The sequence below is a fragment of the Egretta garzetta genome, unplaced genomic scaffold, assembly GCF_000687185.1.
Source record: "Egretta garzetta isolate BGI_Z169 unplaced genomic scaffold, ASM68718v1 scaffold166, whole genome shotgun sequence".
NCBI lineage: Eukaryota > Metazoa > Chordata > Aves > Pelecaniformes > Ardeidae > Egretta > Egretta garzetta.
This window is the reverse complement of record NW_009260133.1, coordinates 3,496,422-3,511,576: the sequence shown is the minus strand read 5'-3', so window position 1 is coordinate 3,511,576 and position 15,155 is coordinate 3,496,422. Positions and strand designations below refer to the sequence as shown.

General features: G+C 42.0%; 1 protein-coding gene across 1 annotated transcript; it reads right to left on the bottom strand.

Moving 5' to 3' along the window:
* Window positions 1–226: 226 nt before the first annotated feature.
* On the bottom strand, window positions 227–14,706 carry ABCG8 (ATP binding cassette subfamily G member 8). Its single transcript, XM_009641597.1, has 13 exons — window positions 14,635–14,706; window positions 12,459–12,557; window positions 11,455–11,611; window positions 9,242–9,480; window positions 8,689–8,821; window positions 6,597–6,866; window positions 4,462–4,627; window positions 4,281–4,373; window positions 3,191–3,390; window positions 2,978–3,070; window positions 1,494–1,712; window positions 854–981; window positions 227–364 (listed from the first exon to the last, which is right to left on the bottom strand). The coding sequence occupies exons 1-13, from the start codon at window positions 14,704–14,706 to the stop codon at window positions 227–229; spliced, it is 2,007 nt and encodes a 668-aa protein (XP_009639892.1).
* Window positions 14,707–15,155: the final 449 nt, after the last annotated feature.

Below are 15,155 nucleotides of genomic sequence, written 5' to 3'. Positions count from 1 at the left end.
ACCCAAACAAAACCCCCAAAGCCTCAAAGCCCAGCCCGTTTGTTGCAGGCTCTGTGGAGGAGCCTTCGACTCCTGGGGTTCTGCTGCCATCCTGCGGCCAGCCGGGTTGTCGGCACCCGGCGCTTCTCCCCCGGGGCCGTCACCAAAAATAAGTTCGTGGGTGGGCTTTTCCCTCTCTCCTTGCAAGGGACTCTGTAACCGGCTGCCTCCCCTGCGTGGTTTGCTGTTACCAGTCTTGATTTGACTTCTGCTTGATGAACCTCAGGGATAAGTAGTACAAAAGCAGGAAACTGCAAATGATACCAGCGAGGACGAGGTAGCTTACATAGAGAGGATGGGAGTCCAGGTCCAGGGCCTGAATGACCTGTAACCACAGATAACGCAAAATTAGGAACAGAGGCAAAATGTTGACGCTAGATCTGTGAAGTTTTATGCATGAGCTTCCCTGGCCCCTGCCACCTTTTCCCTCGGTTTCTAGCTGGATGTGACTTCCAGAGCGGTTTGATAGCTGGTTACAGCTATGCTATGTCTAGGGGCTGTGGTGTTTCAGAGGAATACGGTTCAGCTGCTGAACTATTTCAGCCAGGTGTTGTTTTGGAAAATATTTTTTTTTTTTTTTTTTTTTTTTTTTTTTTTTTTTTTTTTTCCCTCTTCCACTGAAAAGAAAGGGATAAAAGGCATAGGGATATCTGCAGGGACAAATTTAAAATATACCAAGTGTAACCTGACTTCATGTATTGATTTGGTACTTGTCAGTTTTGAGGCCTACAACATCTACTTAAATATGATGGGCATATAAATAGCATTCTCATTAGTCATCAAACATCTGTAACAATTTTTATTAGTGACTTACAAGTTTCCCTGGTATTTGAAATGTAGTATTTCCAACAGTCATTTCGTATCTGAGGTCAGTGAACTGAATTTGCATCATGCCTTGAAAATTCCATCGGAGAAAAGAGATTTTAGAAAACCAAAATGGAACTGGAAAAAAAATGGCAGAAAGAAATACATTGATATGCGTGCACAAAACTTACTTGAGACCTCAAAACCTGCTCTGTCGCTGCCAAATACAGCAGGTTTATCTAATTTCTTGACAATGAGAGGCTGTAAACACATAGCAGTTTATTACTGGACAAAATGGCAGATAAACTTTATATTATTACACGGAGATGGAAAATTAGGAGAGCGCTAATATCTGTATCCATCAAACTCCTACTGTCAACTAAGTCTCACTGGAGGTCAATCTTCATCTGCTGGAGTTGAGCTGCTCACTTGTGCTTTTTTGACCAAACTTCTTTTTACCTCGTTTTCAGATGGAGAAGCTGATGTAAAATGACGATCTGACACCACCATCACCACCCAAGAGGATAATTGCAAAGGTAGGAATAAAGCTGAGTTTTCCTGCACACAGCACATTCAGTCTCACAACAACCAGTCACTAATGAAAACCATCGATGTTTCAGTTCGGAGGGATGGTGGGAGCTTTGTCTTACCCGTCCAGAGGTTTTCCAGGCTTATCACAAAACCACCACTCAGGTAGAATGATGTAAAAAGGACGTTGCTGAAGAAGGCCGAGAGCTGTAACGTTGGCAGCAGCGCTGCCATCCAAAGTGCCATCGTGCGGGCACTGTATACAGCCAGCCGAAGGGAGGAAAAAAAAAAAACCAAAAAAAAACCAAACAGAAAAATAAGTTGAATTATAATCTCGAAACCTGCTGAGATGTACCTTGGTGTACGTGTAGGCTGTTTACAAAAACTACAGGAAATACTCCCTTAGAATGCAATCACCTCCCTGTTAGGTGTTGTCAGTGACATGCAAAAACAATCCACCACAAAAATTGAAATCCTCACTATTTTTTTCCTCCAGTTGTGACAATTCCTATAACTAATTGTTAAAATGAGAGGATTCTTGTTACAGATTAGATGTCTTGTTTTGTAACAGTTTTGGCAGCTTCTAAGAATTTAAGACGCTTTCCCTGAGAACTGGTGCGCTTGATAACAGTAATACTGTTACTGACTGACTGCAACTGTATGTTTTTGTCCAAATTTGGTTGAACCTAGTGTGAGATCAAATTTGAGACAAATTTGGCTGTTGGTCGCTTCCCCACTTTGTCCCAAAGGCAGTCCAGTTAGTAACTACTCAACTCTTTGTAAAACAAAAACACGCTTAGGATTTCCTCAAATAACTAAAGATATGTATAGAGAGTATTATGATTATTTCTTCCAAAGAGGGTTGCTACTATCCTCTAATACTAAGGTTGTAACAAATTACATCGATTTCTCTATGAATAATGTGCAATCTTTGTGACACAATGCAAAGAATATTTTTCTCTGGCAACCACTAATAAGCATTTAAAATCTTGTGCAGAAATGGAAACCTAAATTACAGATGCCATGGCAGGCAGAACTCATCTAACAGTGGCAACATCACAAAGAAGGGATTATTCTAAACCACCATGAAAAAGAGAATGTAATTTTTTTTAAGTTCTAATTTATATCCAGAATCTTTGGCTCTTTATGCACTTAATACAGTTGTTTGTCTCTGACCAGTACAGGCCCAAACAGCTACTGGAAGTGTCACAGTTGGTATTTTGTCATTTCTGTTTTACCTTTGCTTTAGCATTTAATATGAATGTAATCAAACTTTCTAAGAAGCTTAGCAAATAAAATATGCGGGTATGTAAAACTGTCTAAACCCTCAAATTTGAGTTTGAGGTTTCTCAAATTCTGGCCAAACAATGCAGTGAAAGACTTTTCTTTAGCTTTTCTGGGGTGGGGTCTCAGCCATGACTTACGTCTCAGCCAGATCTAAAGTAATGTGAGGTTTTTTTCTACTAATGCCAAGGAAGCAAGAACAGCAGCCTGAGCTGGCAGACGCAAAAGAACAAAGTCTGATATGAATGTGATCATTTATGCAACAATGCTTTGGTTTGTTTGTGTTTTTTAAGATTAAAGCCAGCTGTTTGTATTTCCTGGCAACAAAAACCAGTTACCTTAGCAAAGAAGTATGGGCTAACAGAGTACATTCCATCTTCCAAGTCATGATAAAGCATGGCTCTTTCTGAATGACCTGCAGGGTAGGAACAAACAGGTTGGTTTCACCCTAGGGATGCATTAATAAGTATAATTTTTTCATTGATTTAGGAATTGCCTGATTTTGCTTGCTTATAACAAGAAAACTGGCACTTACATTTGGCAATAACATCCAAAATCACCGTGAATGGGATTAGTGCACCTATCATGTACAACAATGCTGTTGTGTCACGAATAGAGAGTCTGGTTTTCTCATGGCCATAGTACAAAAATCCAATTAATAATGACATGAGAAGAGCCTCAAATCCATGGATTAGTAACGTTGAAAGATCTCTGAAGTCATTGGAGACTTGACGACTAGGAAAACAGCAACATTGACTGTAAGGTATAGTGCTTACTAATGGCGGTTATATTTACATATGTTGCCCCAAACGCTCTGCTAAAATCAATTCGTGGAACTTGTTGACTTTCAGTAGGACAGGAGTTGGGCAGTCAGTTTCTGTTAAAGGATTTTACCTAGTCAAAGCTATTGAGCGTCTGTGGCTACGTCGTATTTCAGGTCTGATACGCTGAAATCTTGAAGGAAGGCAATGGGGGTGGGATAGTCTGACTTTGGAGACGCAGAAGCAATTACTTTGGTTATAGATGTCTCTCTGTTAAGGACCTGTATCATACGCTAGCAACAGCTGATACTGGTAGTGATGTTCTACGTGTATTAAACCAGTTGATCATGTTTCTTTAAAGTACATGAGCATGAGATCCAACTACGACACTCACCTGTGCTGGCTATAGTCAGTGAAGCCTCCTAGCTTCAAATCTGAGGCAAAGGTGTGAGGATAGCAATGCCTGAGCCTAGCACGCAGCTGCCTGGGCTTGCTGAGGGCTGAGTCACCATGAGTCATGGGCATCAGGATGGCAGTACCCCAAACTGGAGCGAACATTCTTGAGCCTGGAGGCTCCTGCTGCTCCTTAAAGCCGCAGGCTCCCAGCAGTGTGAGCTGGAGGTGACCGTGTCTGGATGGAGCCCTGGGACAGAAAGGTGGGGCCATACACCTGGCTGCTGTCCTGCTTGGGGGGCTGGGGTGAGCCAGTATTGTTAACACCTCTGGTCTATGGCTGGCTTAGGCCTAGAACTAGCTCTGTGCTTTCAGCATTTACTCAGTTCTCATTTTGTGCTCCTTTCTTGTGCTTTACAATACAAATGGTACATAACGATACATAACTGTTTATGCCGGAGCTAAGGTTACCTTAATAATATCCTGAACTGCTTTAAGACTCCTGGTAACTGATCACTTGAATGGTGAGGCATGTTGATAGCCTCTTCTGAGTTTAAATCAGACCTGCCCAAAAGAAAAGAGAAAAAACCCTGAAATTATCACAGGCTGTAGCTGTTATTCCAGAGCTGCTTTATGATGCGCTTTTCTTTACCTTTGCTTGCTGAATGTGGTCGCAACATTATCTTCTTCAGTAACTTTCCATAAGAAATCATCAAAATCTTTGACTTTTTCTAGGAACAAGTTGGCAAGAGTATTTGCTCTTTCTCGGCTTTCCATCTCCTTTTCTGCAGTCTGTTTATCAATACTGGTCAAATCAACTGCAAGACATGATTTGACATGAGTCCATGTGCTACAGATATGATAACTTTATGATGTGTTTAGAATCAGAGAGTTCATTGTGAACAGACAGTATGACCTGTGTGCATGCATTAAGCTGCAATGGTTAAAACTTTATCAGTTACTTTAGGTAACTAGAGGAGAACAGATTGTTAATGTGTATTTTGCCTTGGGAGATGCTTCTTATCTAGTCATTCAATGAATCACTGAGAGATTTGATAATTGTTTATTATAATACTGTAAAATACTATTTCAGTTTTTTTCTAAGTTTAATAATGGCTTGAAGAGGGGTGCTGAGAATAAGCAGTTTGACTTTCCTTCCTGGCATGTAGGCATTTACAATCTGTTATGTGACTTTGACTTAAATCATTTGGGTTTTTTCTCCATCTGCAAAATGATAGTTATCATTTTTTGTATCTTATAGAGGTGCCATAAACTTTACCTGATACTGAGAAAGCCCAAGAAGAATATTAGCCAAGGACAACATAGTAGCAGCAATAATAGTTGACTTAGCATTATTTTTTTACTTAACAAAATAATTTTTTTTTAATCTAAACTTTTAATATAATTTTCCCATGCTGACCTTCAGTGTAGAGTGACAACACCTCAAGTTTTGCAGATGCTTTCAAAGCGAATTATTGCTGCACATTTCCTAAATCCTTACGTTGGGCTGATGATCTCTCTTCAGCTGCTCTTCAGCAGGCGTTCATCAGAAATGAGTTGCAACCTGCCCTAATTCTTCCCTTCTGCCATAGTCTCCTGTTTCTCTATCAGACACACAGCCAGTGTTTGAGAGTTTCCATCAGGTGCTCCTTCATGCTGTGGCATCGTCTACCATCCCGTCCCATTTCCACCTTCCTTCTGGCCATATTTTTCTTCTCTTCCTATGGGTACTGACTCTGTGCATGCCACTAAATACTCTTCCACCTCCCTTTCTCATCCCTCCCCACCTCCAGGTCGTGGGGGTTTGTCTCTGTAACCACAGGCTGTAGCTACAAGTTTCCCCAGAACTGCCTCATATTCTCCATTCTCCTGCGGGGGTGCTGCAAGCTTTCCTCAAGGCTGTGCTTGGCCAAAGACTGCTCTGAACCATGGTGATGACAAAGGTCTTTTTACAGGGCTTGACATTGAGGTCAACTTCTGCTTATCTCTGCACAGCTGATACGAGCTGACACTGCCTGCCACATAGGCACAGCCGAAGAGGTCATTCCAGAACACTGAGGTTAGTGTCAGTACAAGATTTCCTAGCCAACTTGAGTGCAAAGACCTAGGTGCTGGAATGGAACCAACTTCTGTGGTAAGAGACTACCGCCATTCGATTAACGGGACCAGATTCCCTTTGCATGTTGCAAAAAACCAGAAGAGGAATGGATTTGGAACCATGTAGTTAACTTTCTTTGAGAAGAGGAATAAAAGGATTGCTGTTCTGGATTTGGGTGGTTGTGGTTTTTGGTGGGTTTTTTTTTTGTCTCCCTTCCAATGTGCTCTGTCGGGCAGCACTCCTCTTTCCCATTTGGTGTTCCAGGTGTGTGTTATTCCTCACCCTGGGAAACGAGCTTCCCACATTTCTTGATTCAGAAGTCTGAGAACTGGCTACAGAAAGCAATTGATCAGTTCATCCATGTCTGTCTTAGTGAGGGTAAAAGTTTCAACTAGCTGAAACATGGGAATAAATGTGCTAAACGTGTGGAAGAGTTGCTACACCTGGCAGAGTTAGAAGTAGTATTATTTAAAATTGATTTTGTCCATACCTCCTGTTTTTTTTTTTTACATTTCCTGTACTGGCAAATAAGGATCTTATTAAAACCTGAACTTGCTATCGTATTGATTTGAGTCAGTTCTAATGCATTTCTAAGACAGTTATGTTCAATAAAAATCAATGTTAGCTGATACACTTACAAAAACAAATGATTTCCAGTAACCTTTTTTATAGCAGTGCTTGATACTAACCATAGAAATCTGCAGGATTGCTGTACCTTGGGCAGGGATAGCCTAGTTCTGTGAAATACGGAACCATGTCTCGAGCTGTTCCAGAATAGACAGTGACTCCAGAAGTCATCAGAAGAACTAAATCAAACAATTGGAAGATATCTGACCGGGGCTGATGAAGTGAAAGAAGAACTAATCTGTTTCCTCTGGCCAGTCTGGATAATGTTATCACAAGGTTATGTGCAGTAAAACTGTCCAGTCCAGATGTGGGTTCATCGAGTATGAGTATTCCTGCCAAAGACAATAAGTTTAGCAGTGGAAAGCAGCATGTTTGATTTGGAAAATATGTTCTAAGTGAAATGGTGGAGTGCATGAAATTGCACAGATATATTCCTTCTTTTTTTAAAGTCCAAAGTATATTTCTTACCAGCGTCACATAATATTCAACAATGGCAATTTCTCACACTATCTTACTGAACATGATGACCAAGAGTAATTACTTTAAATCGTATCTTGCTCCCACTGGAAACAAGATTTTTTTATTTTATTTTATTTTATTTTTGTTATTTTTCACTGGGATGCAGATTTAGGTTCCTTACTAAATTTACGTTCTTCTCTGCAGTTTTTGCACTTTGCCTGTACAAATATCAGGTACATGAATATTAATTAACACAATAGTATTCGTTTTGTATCCTACCTACTGAAATATTTTTATCTAAATGCTCAATATTTAAACCTCTTGCATTATTCATATGTAAATACTCACACAGTATTAATTTAGATAGCTGCTCCTCCCAACCTGTGCTCTGGTTTGTACCTGTTTGCACATATATGCAAAGAGACATGCATATGCTTGGAATTTGTTTGCTTGTTTTGCAATTGGTTGTTACAAACTTGAAAGAGTTTTATTATTTTGTGGTGTTTGTATTGTTACAGAACTTAATGACCTCAATCATCAGAGCAAGGCAATGTCTGTACCCCAGACATGGTCTCTGTGCTGATGGGTGTAATGCATGTTTGAAGTGTAAAGAAAGCTTTACTTATTTTTCCTAGAATTAATTATTTTTTACTTCTGTACTATCACATCTATTCCTGAGCATCACTTTTCACAAAAAAAAAGACTTCTGCTTTCCCCATAATTACAAAAAATATAACTTTATACAAGCAAAAAATTCTCAGATCCATTTCCCAGTGGAAGAGCTGATGGGAAATCTAGCTCAACAAGAGGCTCAGCCAGGATTATTAGTGCTTTTGAGAGAGAGAGAGATATGAGCAGATAGGGGATTCAATCCTGCAAAATCAGCTGCAGATTTAGCCTCATATTTTGCTTCTACTGAAGATGATGGAAATTTCTATTTCACCTGTGGCGTGAGCCAGCCACGTCAGTGAGTTGCACAAGACCACAATGGCTGACTATGCAGCCAAGAAAATGACCTTCCCTGTTAATGTTGCACATGGAAATGGGCTGCGCTGGAGGAAAGGAAAACAATCCTGATGTTATAATAATAAGCCAGCAGCCTTCCAAAGTAACTTGTGGCCTGTGGTCAGATAAAAACCAAACCTCATACTGATATGCACAAACCAGAGCACTGCTGCAAGGATGACTTCAGGCAACTTTCAGTAGTCTGTCTGATAGTGCTTTTAGGGAGTGGCGGGTGAAGGCTCCTAGGGGTGCTCTGCCTGGCTCTGTCGCTGCTGCTCCATTGGCAAAGGTGACAGAAGCCAAGGTGGGCTGGCTCCTGAACTGCTCCATTTACAGAATGATTACAGTAATAATTACATTATTATCTGTGATCAGAACTGATTTCAATTCAAGCAAACGGACTAGCACCCAGTCACTGTGCCAACTTTGCTATGGAGAGGTGACCTCTGGCAGAGGGTGGTGCAAGACCTGTTAAGTGTCTGTTAAGTACAAACTCCCCAAGCTGCCCCAGGGGCAACGGTGTGTATGACTCTGCCCTGAAAGGCCCTATCTTCATAGAATCATAGAATGCTTTGGGATGGAAGGGACCTTTAGAGGTCACCTAGTCCAACCCCCCTGCAGTTCATTTGCTCCCCCATTTCTCCCAGTGGTCTGTGGTGGGCACAAGGAAGGTGTCAGGGTTTTGCTCACCTGGATTCCAGAGCAGCTGCACACCGATGCTCACTCTCCGCCTCTCGCCTCCCGAAACACCGCGGAGGTACTCGTTCCCTACCCTGGTGTTTGCACACTGACGCAAGCGTAGTTCTGCTATAACGTCTTCTACCTGGGGGGGATCCGAAGGGTAACAGAGATAAAGCAAGACTTTATTTGCACATTTGTGCATAGATAAAACTGAAAATACGATTAAGGTGGTTAAAATTCATCTGGATATTTTAGTGCTATCTGATCAAGAGAGACTTGAAAACAAATCTTGATTTTTAGAGATAACATTAAAAAGGCTCGGTGATCAGCAATTTAGTTCTTCTTTCACCCTCCCTAATGCTTTCTCTAGATTGTCATTTTTTTATGAGCTTTGGAACAATTGCTGGTTTCTATCTTGAAAGAAGAAAAAGGTTTATAATTCATAATCTACATAAAAAAAATGCCAGATTAGGTGTTCTGACTCCAAACACACAGAATCTCTCGGATAACTCCTGTCAGACACATTTTTGACAACTTTATTTTTTTCCAACAGCTTAATTACCCTTTTTTTCCTTTGTGAGTCTGAAAAAAACTTTGGAAGGCGCAGTTTGGCAACGAACAATAGCGTTTCTCTGACAGTCAGGTGGGGGAGCAGTCGGTCATCCTGACGCACGTGTGCGATGCATTTCTTAACAAGATGGGGAGTGCTTGGTTTGTTATTGATCATGATTTGACCAGACTTGATTTTGCCTCCATGATCCCGGCAAGTTATCACATCAAGCAAAGATGTCTTTCCACCAGCTAGGAAAATCAAAATTGAAAGTGAAATTAATTTCCAGGGGATTATTTTGAAAAGCTGATTTAGTCACAGACAGAGGATGTAAATTTTCATTCCCTAACACCTTTTCCCCAACCCTTTCTGAAACTTTTCCAAAGCCGCAGAGACAGAGTGGTCTTGAAAGAAAATACTGACACAAGGCTACAAGCTCACGTTCGGGAAATCTCTCGCCTCTGGAACGGAGCATGTGGCTTCAACCTTGGTCGTTTCTCAGCAGATCTGGGTTGTTGGGTGTTGAGGATAGCTCCACGAACTCAAGAAGCAAGATCTCTTTGTCCTCTTGTTACCTCTCTTTCACTTTTGAAACGTAGGTGAAAGGTGCTATCCTACGCTGGCTGCAGGGCTGGCAACTAAATGCTCGGCAAGAGCTTGCTTTGTGGAGGGAATCGCGAATTCAGAAACAGCAGCTGAAACAGCTGAATGACTAAGGTGCTGAATGATTATACAGACAATAAGAATCATAATCATGATTGAAATAAAAATTATTATGACTTAAATAAGACAAAAAGTCGTTTAAACAATTAAGAACAGCTGGCTCATACTCAAAGGTAAGAAAAGTAAAACAATGAAAACAAAACCTGATTTGGAATGAAATAGAAAATGATTTTTTCCTTTTTGCTGTATGATACTGTATGTAAACAGACAGAACTCTCTTATTATGATTAGATGTCATTTATTTCTAGTCTCCCTGTTGAAAGATTAACTCCACACTTGTTTCTTAATATATACATTTTAAAAAAGAAACCCATCCATCTGTAAACCACGTATTGCTCTATTTAAGAGTGACATATTGATTGCCATTGACAGTGTGAAACCCATCAGCAGTTTAATCCGTTTTACTAAGGCATTTGATGAAATAGATGATAAACAGCTTTTAAAAATAGTTTGACTAGTTTGCTGAAAGGGGTTTGTGCTCAGTGTATGTTACCTTACAAAGGTGCTATATCTATAACTCAGTGTATTATTTCATCACAAGCTTTTCCTTTTATTATCAGGAGAATCTCTAAGGTACAATTTCAATTACATGAAGGATATGTGCTAAGAAAAAATTCCCATAGCAATGTGGAAGAAAAACCTCTTTTGTAGAAATAAAGTTAAAGCTTCTTTGGCAAATATGCCTTGCCTTTGAGAGAGAGCATCTTCACTGATTTCACTGAGCTAACCTGATGTAAGACTCTAGTGGAGACACAGCATGGGGGTATTTACCTCCAAAGTATCGGTACTTTTTCCTGCAGTTTAACAGGTCACGCGTCTACTTAGCCCCCTAGATGAGCTTAGACTCAACTAACCACATGAGGTAAAGGCCATCTCTCCATTAGTCAACCTCACCCTGGAGAAAATTAAAAGAGTCCCACCAGAAAATGAAAGGAAAAAAAATAAATGTAAGAAAGCAGAGGCCCATTTTAAAGCCAAACAGAAGAGGAATTGTCTTGCCTTCTCCGTAAGTTTCTCTTAATTAATCCAAATGCATTATTTTATCCTGTTAGAAGTGTTTCAGTCTGAAGGGAATTCCTGCTTATAGCTATGCAAGGTGCCGCTGATCTTTCTTATGGGGTCTGGCCTCGTTTGTCTGCTGCATTACTGGGTAAGGTCTGCAATTGGCCTGTTTTGAATCTGAGCCACAAAGCTGATTCATGTCGAGCAGAGCTGGGACTGCAGGCCACAGTTGTATACCCCGCTACAGCTCAGGAAAGAAACAGCAAATGTGTACAAGTCATGACAAAATTGGTTTTGAAAAGAAATTTTAATTTTTTTTCCATTCTTCGTTTCCTCATGCTTTGCTTCCTCATACGTTTTAAAGAACGTATTTAAGTGATGCATTTGCATTAGTTGTTTCTCAACTAGATTTCACGATTCAAAAGAGTGCAGAGTATTGCTCTTGGCTGTGTATGTTTTATCTGAGAGTTGGTGAAGTCACAAAATTTGGTTGCTCTTACCGGTGCTTCCTATAATAGCTAGCATCTGACCACTCTGAACTTTTAAATTCAGATTCTGAATTATTGATACATGAGAACGGGGATCCGATTTCCAGGTCCATGGCATTTTCATGTGCGCGAGGTTTTCATACCAGGGAATCTGGGATGCCATGTTAACCTAACAGAAAGAAACAAGTCCCTTCAATTCAAACGATAAATTATTTAGCAATAAATAGCTTTAAAGTTATGATGTTACAAGCAGAGTAAATGTTAAAATAATTTTATCTTCAGAAATACAAGGAAGAAAGTTCTTTTACAGCCAAGTATGGTTTTCAAGCTTTGCTTCTTCTGTTAACCACTAAAGCTATCTCTGTCCTCTATTACTTTGGTAATTATTTCTATTGTAAATTACAGCCAAGTATGGTTTTCAAGCTTTGCTTCTGTTAACCACTAAAGCTATCTCTGTCTTCTATTACTTTGGTAATTATTGCTATTGTAACTTTTAAATGTTTAAAATTTTTAATACAATTTGAAATTACACAAAACCCAAAATTGTGATATCTACTTGAGATGCCATGGTCGCACAAAGGGAGATGAAAATTTCACTGTTTTCCTGAAATCTTCATTGTTAGTCATCTTCTCTTTGTCTCCTTCTGCATACTTGTTCTTGCCAGCAAGGGCTCCCACCATGCGTAGCTGGACAGAAAGTGCCTCTACCCCTGCTGTCAGAGGAATATTTGGCTCAAGACAGAAAAAACAGAGCCTAGAAACAGACCTCTTTTCCTGTCTTATTCCTTAACTTTCCTAGATATATTTACAATGGAGGGTTTAGCCTGCTGTCAATATTGTAGCCAAGAGCATGGTTCTGCTCACAGAACTTCTGTGTATTTGACTGTGCAACAGCTGTGTGAACTTTGTGTTGTGAACTTGAATTTTGTTTGGCTTTTAAAATGGCTTGTGTGTAGAAACAGGCATTGCTGGATATGCTCCCTGCTGAAAGGAGGTATATAAATTACAACTTTTACCTGGTAGTTGAGTTCTTTGACCTCGAGAACGTTTGGTTTTCCACTGTATGTGAAATACAGACTGTTATCTTCTTCAGAGCAAAAAATAGTATCCTGAGCCTTGGTCTGGAAAAGTTATTAGGTTAATTACAATAGTTAATTACAATACCTAAAGTGCTGTTAAAATTTGAGTTCAGAAAAGGCAAAGCACAAAGGTAAATAGATTTTCTGGGATAGAATAGTATTGTTGATGAGTTACTATAGTGCAAAAGTCTGAAGGGTTGAAATGAGTTATCTCTTCTATCTGCTTCCATTTCGAATGGGATGAGATAAATGTCATGCCACTATGAAGAGATTGAACGCTATTTCAATTTTTGAGGAAAAAATGTCCTGCTTCAGCAATATTAGTCTACTGGATCAAAATGGTGCATGTTGAAATTTTTAAGTTATGGCAGCTAAAAAATAAGGTTAACTGGAAGTATGTTTGTTATTCAGTTCCACAGGGCTCAGTACTCGGCCCAGTCTTGTTCAACTTGTTCATCAATGACCTGGATGAGGGGACAGAGTGTAGCAAGTTCGCTGATGACACAAAACTGGGAGGAGTGTCTGATACGCCGGAAGGCTGCGCTGCCATTCAGTGGGACCTGGACAGGCTGGAGAGTTGGGCAGAGAGGAACCTGATGAAATTCACCAAGGGCAAGTGCTGAGTGCTGCACCTGGGGAGGTCAAACCCCATGTACCAGTACAGGCTGGGGGCTGGCCTGCTGGAAAGCAGCTCTGCCGAGAGGGACCTGGGAGTCCTGGTGGATGACAAGCTGACCATGAGCCAGCAGTGTGCCCTTGTTGCCAAGAAGGCCAATGGTATTCTGGGGTGCATTAAGAGGAGTGTGGCCAGCAGGTCAAGGGAGGTTATCCTCCCCCTCTACTCTGCCCTGGTGAGACCCCACCTGGAGTACTGTGTCCAGTTCTGGGCTCCCCAGTTCAAGAAAGATAAGGAACTCCTAGAAAGAGTCCAGAGGAGGGCAACTAGGATGATAAAGGGACTGGAGCATCTCCCCTATGAGGAAAGGCTGAGAGAACTGGGCTTGTTCAGCCTGGAGAACACTGGGAGGGGACCTCATCAATACATACAAATATCTTAAGGGTGGAAGTCAAGAGCTGGAGATATTCAAAGCCCGCCTGGATGAAGTCCTGTGTAACATGCTCTAGGAGAACCTGCTTTAGCAGGGGGGTTGGACTAGATCTCCTGAGGTCATTTCCAGCACTTGTGATTCTGTGACTTGTTTACTTGGAGGCTTTATGAACAAGTAGGTGTGGAACCACAAGTACAGTCCCTTTTTTCTCCTCTTTTGTTTCTTAAATTCACAGTTTGTAAACTGGAACTTAGTGTTCTGAGACACCAGTTAAAATAACGGTATCTGCTTGGCTTGGTTAACCTTTTGCATATAGTTGTAATTAAGAAGTCTTTGCTAAGGCAGCTTTCTGGCTTTAGGTTTAATTCTGTGTGCATGCCTGTAGTTTTTACTCCAGACAGCCATATCTCTCTCACAGCCCTGTGCCTTTCCTATGAGTTAGACTCATACCCTGGCCAAGGCAAACATACCTTTGCAGACCCTACCCATGCCTGTGGTATCTTTGGCAGATGGTGACCACAGTCTTTGTGTGCACCTCCTACCCTCACAGCAAACGAGGCTGATTAATTTTTCAGTCTAGATACACAGCGGAAAGCAGCGTGACACCAAGCAGCCTGAAAAGCCACATTAAAGTTTCCCCTGCTGCCAAAGGACTTTGCACTCTTGCTTATGTTGAACTTAATTTTTAAAAAAACAGGTGGTTCCCAGCAAATGTGGGGAGCTGGTTTTACAGCCCGAAGGCATGTCCTGGGAAAGGCTGTCCAGGCCATGCTCAGGGACCTTCTGCTCCATCCGCTTATTTGAAGATGCCCTCCCTCAGCTGCACCAGCATGGCATCTGAGCACGGCATGCATGGCACCGGCCTCAGCCCCAGTGTGTTCTTGTGGGGGTTGCAGACACTTTCTGCTCCCCATTTTGGAGCTGGAGGAGGTAAGGGCTGGCTGTCTGCAGAAGCCCGGCCGGCAGGCTGGCCACCCGCCCCTCCCAGCTCCCGGGCAAGCGCTGTAGCTGCCGGACGGCTGAGCCCATCGGGTCCCTCCCCGCTCCCCACAGGTCTCACTCACCGGCAAGCCCTTGCATGCCACCTGGCTCCAGCCAGCACTGTCCAGAGAGACGTTATCAGTGGCTTCCTTCATGTTGGCAGTGGAAGATCTTGCTCCCTGCGGTGGTTTGACTGTTGTCTCTTTGCAAGCTGTGGAAATCCTTTCTTTTGAGCTCAGCCCTTGTCAGGCACCTTCACCGCAGCACCATTTCTCCTGGCGTGCTGTGTCTCTGCGGCTGGCGTGACCTCGTGGACAGGGAAATATTCCCCTCCTCTGGGACAGCAACAGCTCGGGCTAAAGGTACATCAGATAGCAGCTTCAGCTAATCACTTATCAGTCATTCTCAGGAAAAAGAACGAACTGAGAGCCCTCTATTTTCTTTTAGGTGCTTCTCCGAGTGGCGAGTGCCGGGGACGGTGACCTGCTCCGACCCGGGGACAGCGGGGAGCTGCCCCTGCCCAGCGCCGGGGGAGGCATGGTGGTGGCGGCAGCGCTGGGCACCCGGCCAGCAGTGTGAGGGAAGGGAGCCTGCAGGGTCCCCA

Excerpts from the sequence above, each read along its gene's own strand:
- ABCG8 (XM_009641597.1), bottom strand. The coding sequence starts at position 14,706 with ATGAAGGAAGCCACTGATAACGTCTCTCTGGACAGTGCTGGCTGGAGC. Across the intron at positions 12,558-14,634 it reads TGGCATGCAAGGGCTTGCCG|GCTCAGGATACTATTTTTTG; the intron begins GTGAGTGAGACC and ends TTCCAGACCAAG. Across the intron at positions 11,612-12,458 it reads TCAAAGAACTCAACTACCAG|GTTAACATGGCATCCCAGAT; the intron begins GTAAAAGTTGTA and ends TCTTTCTGTTAG.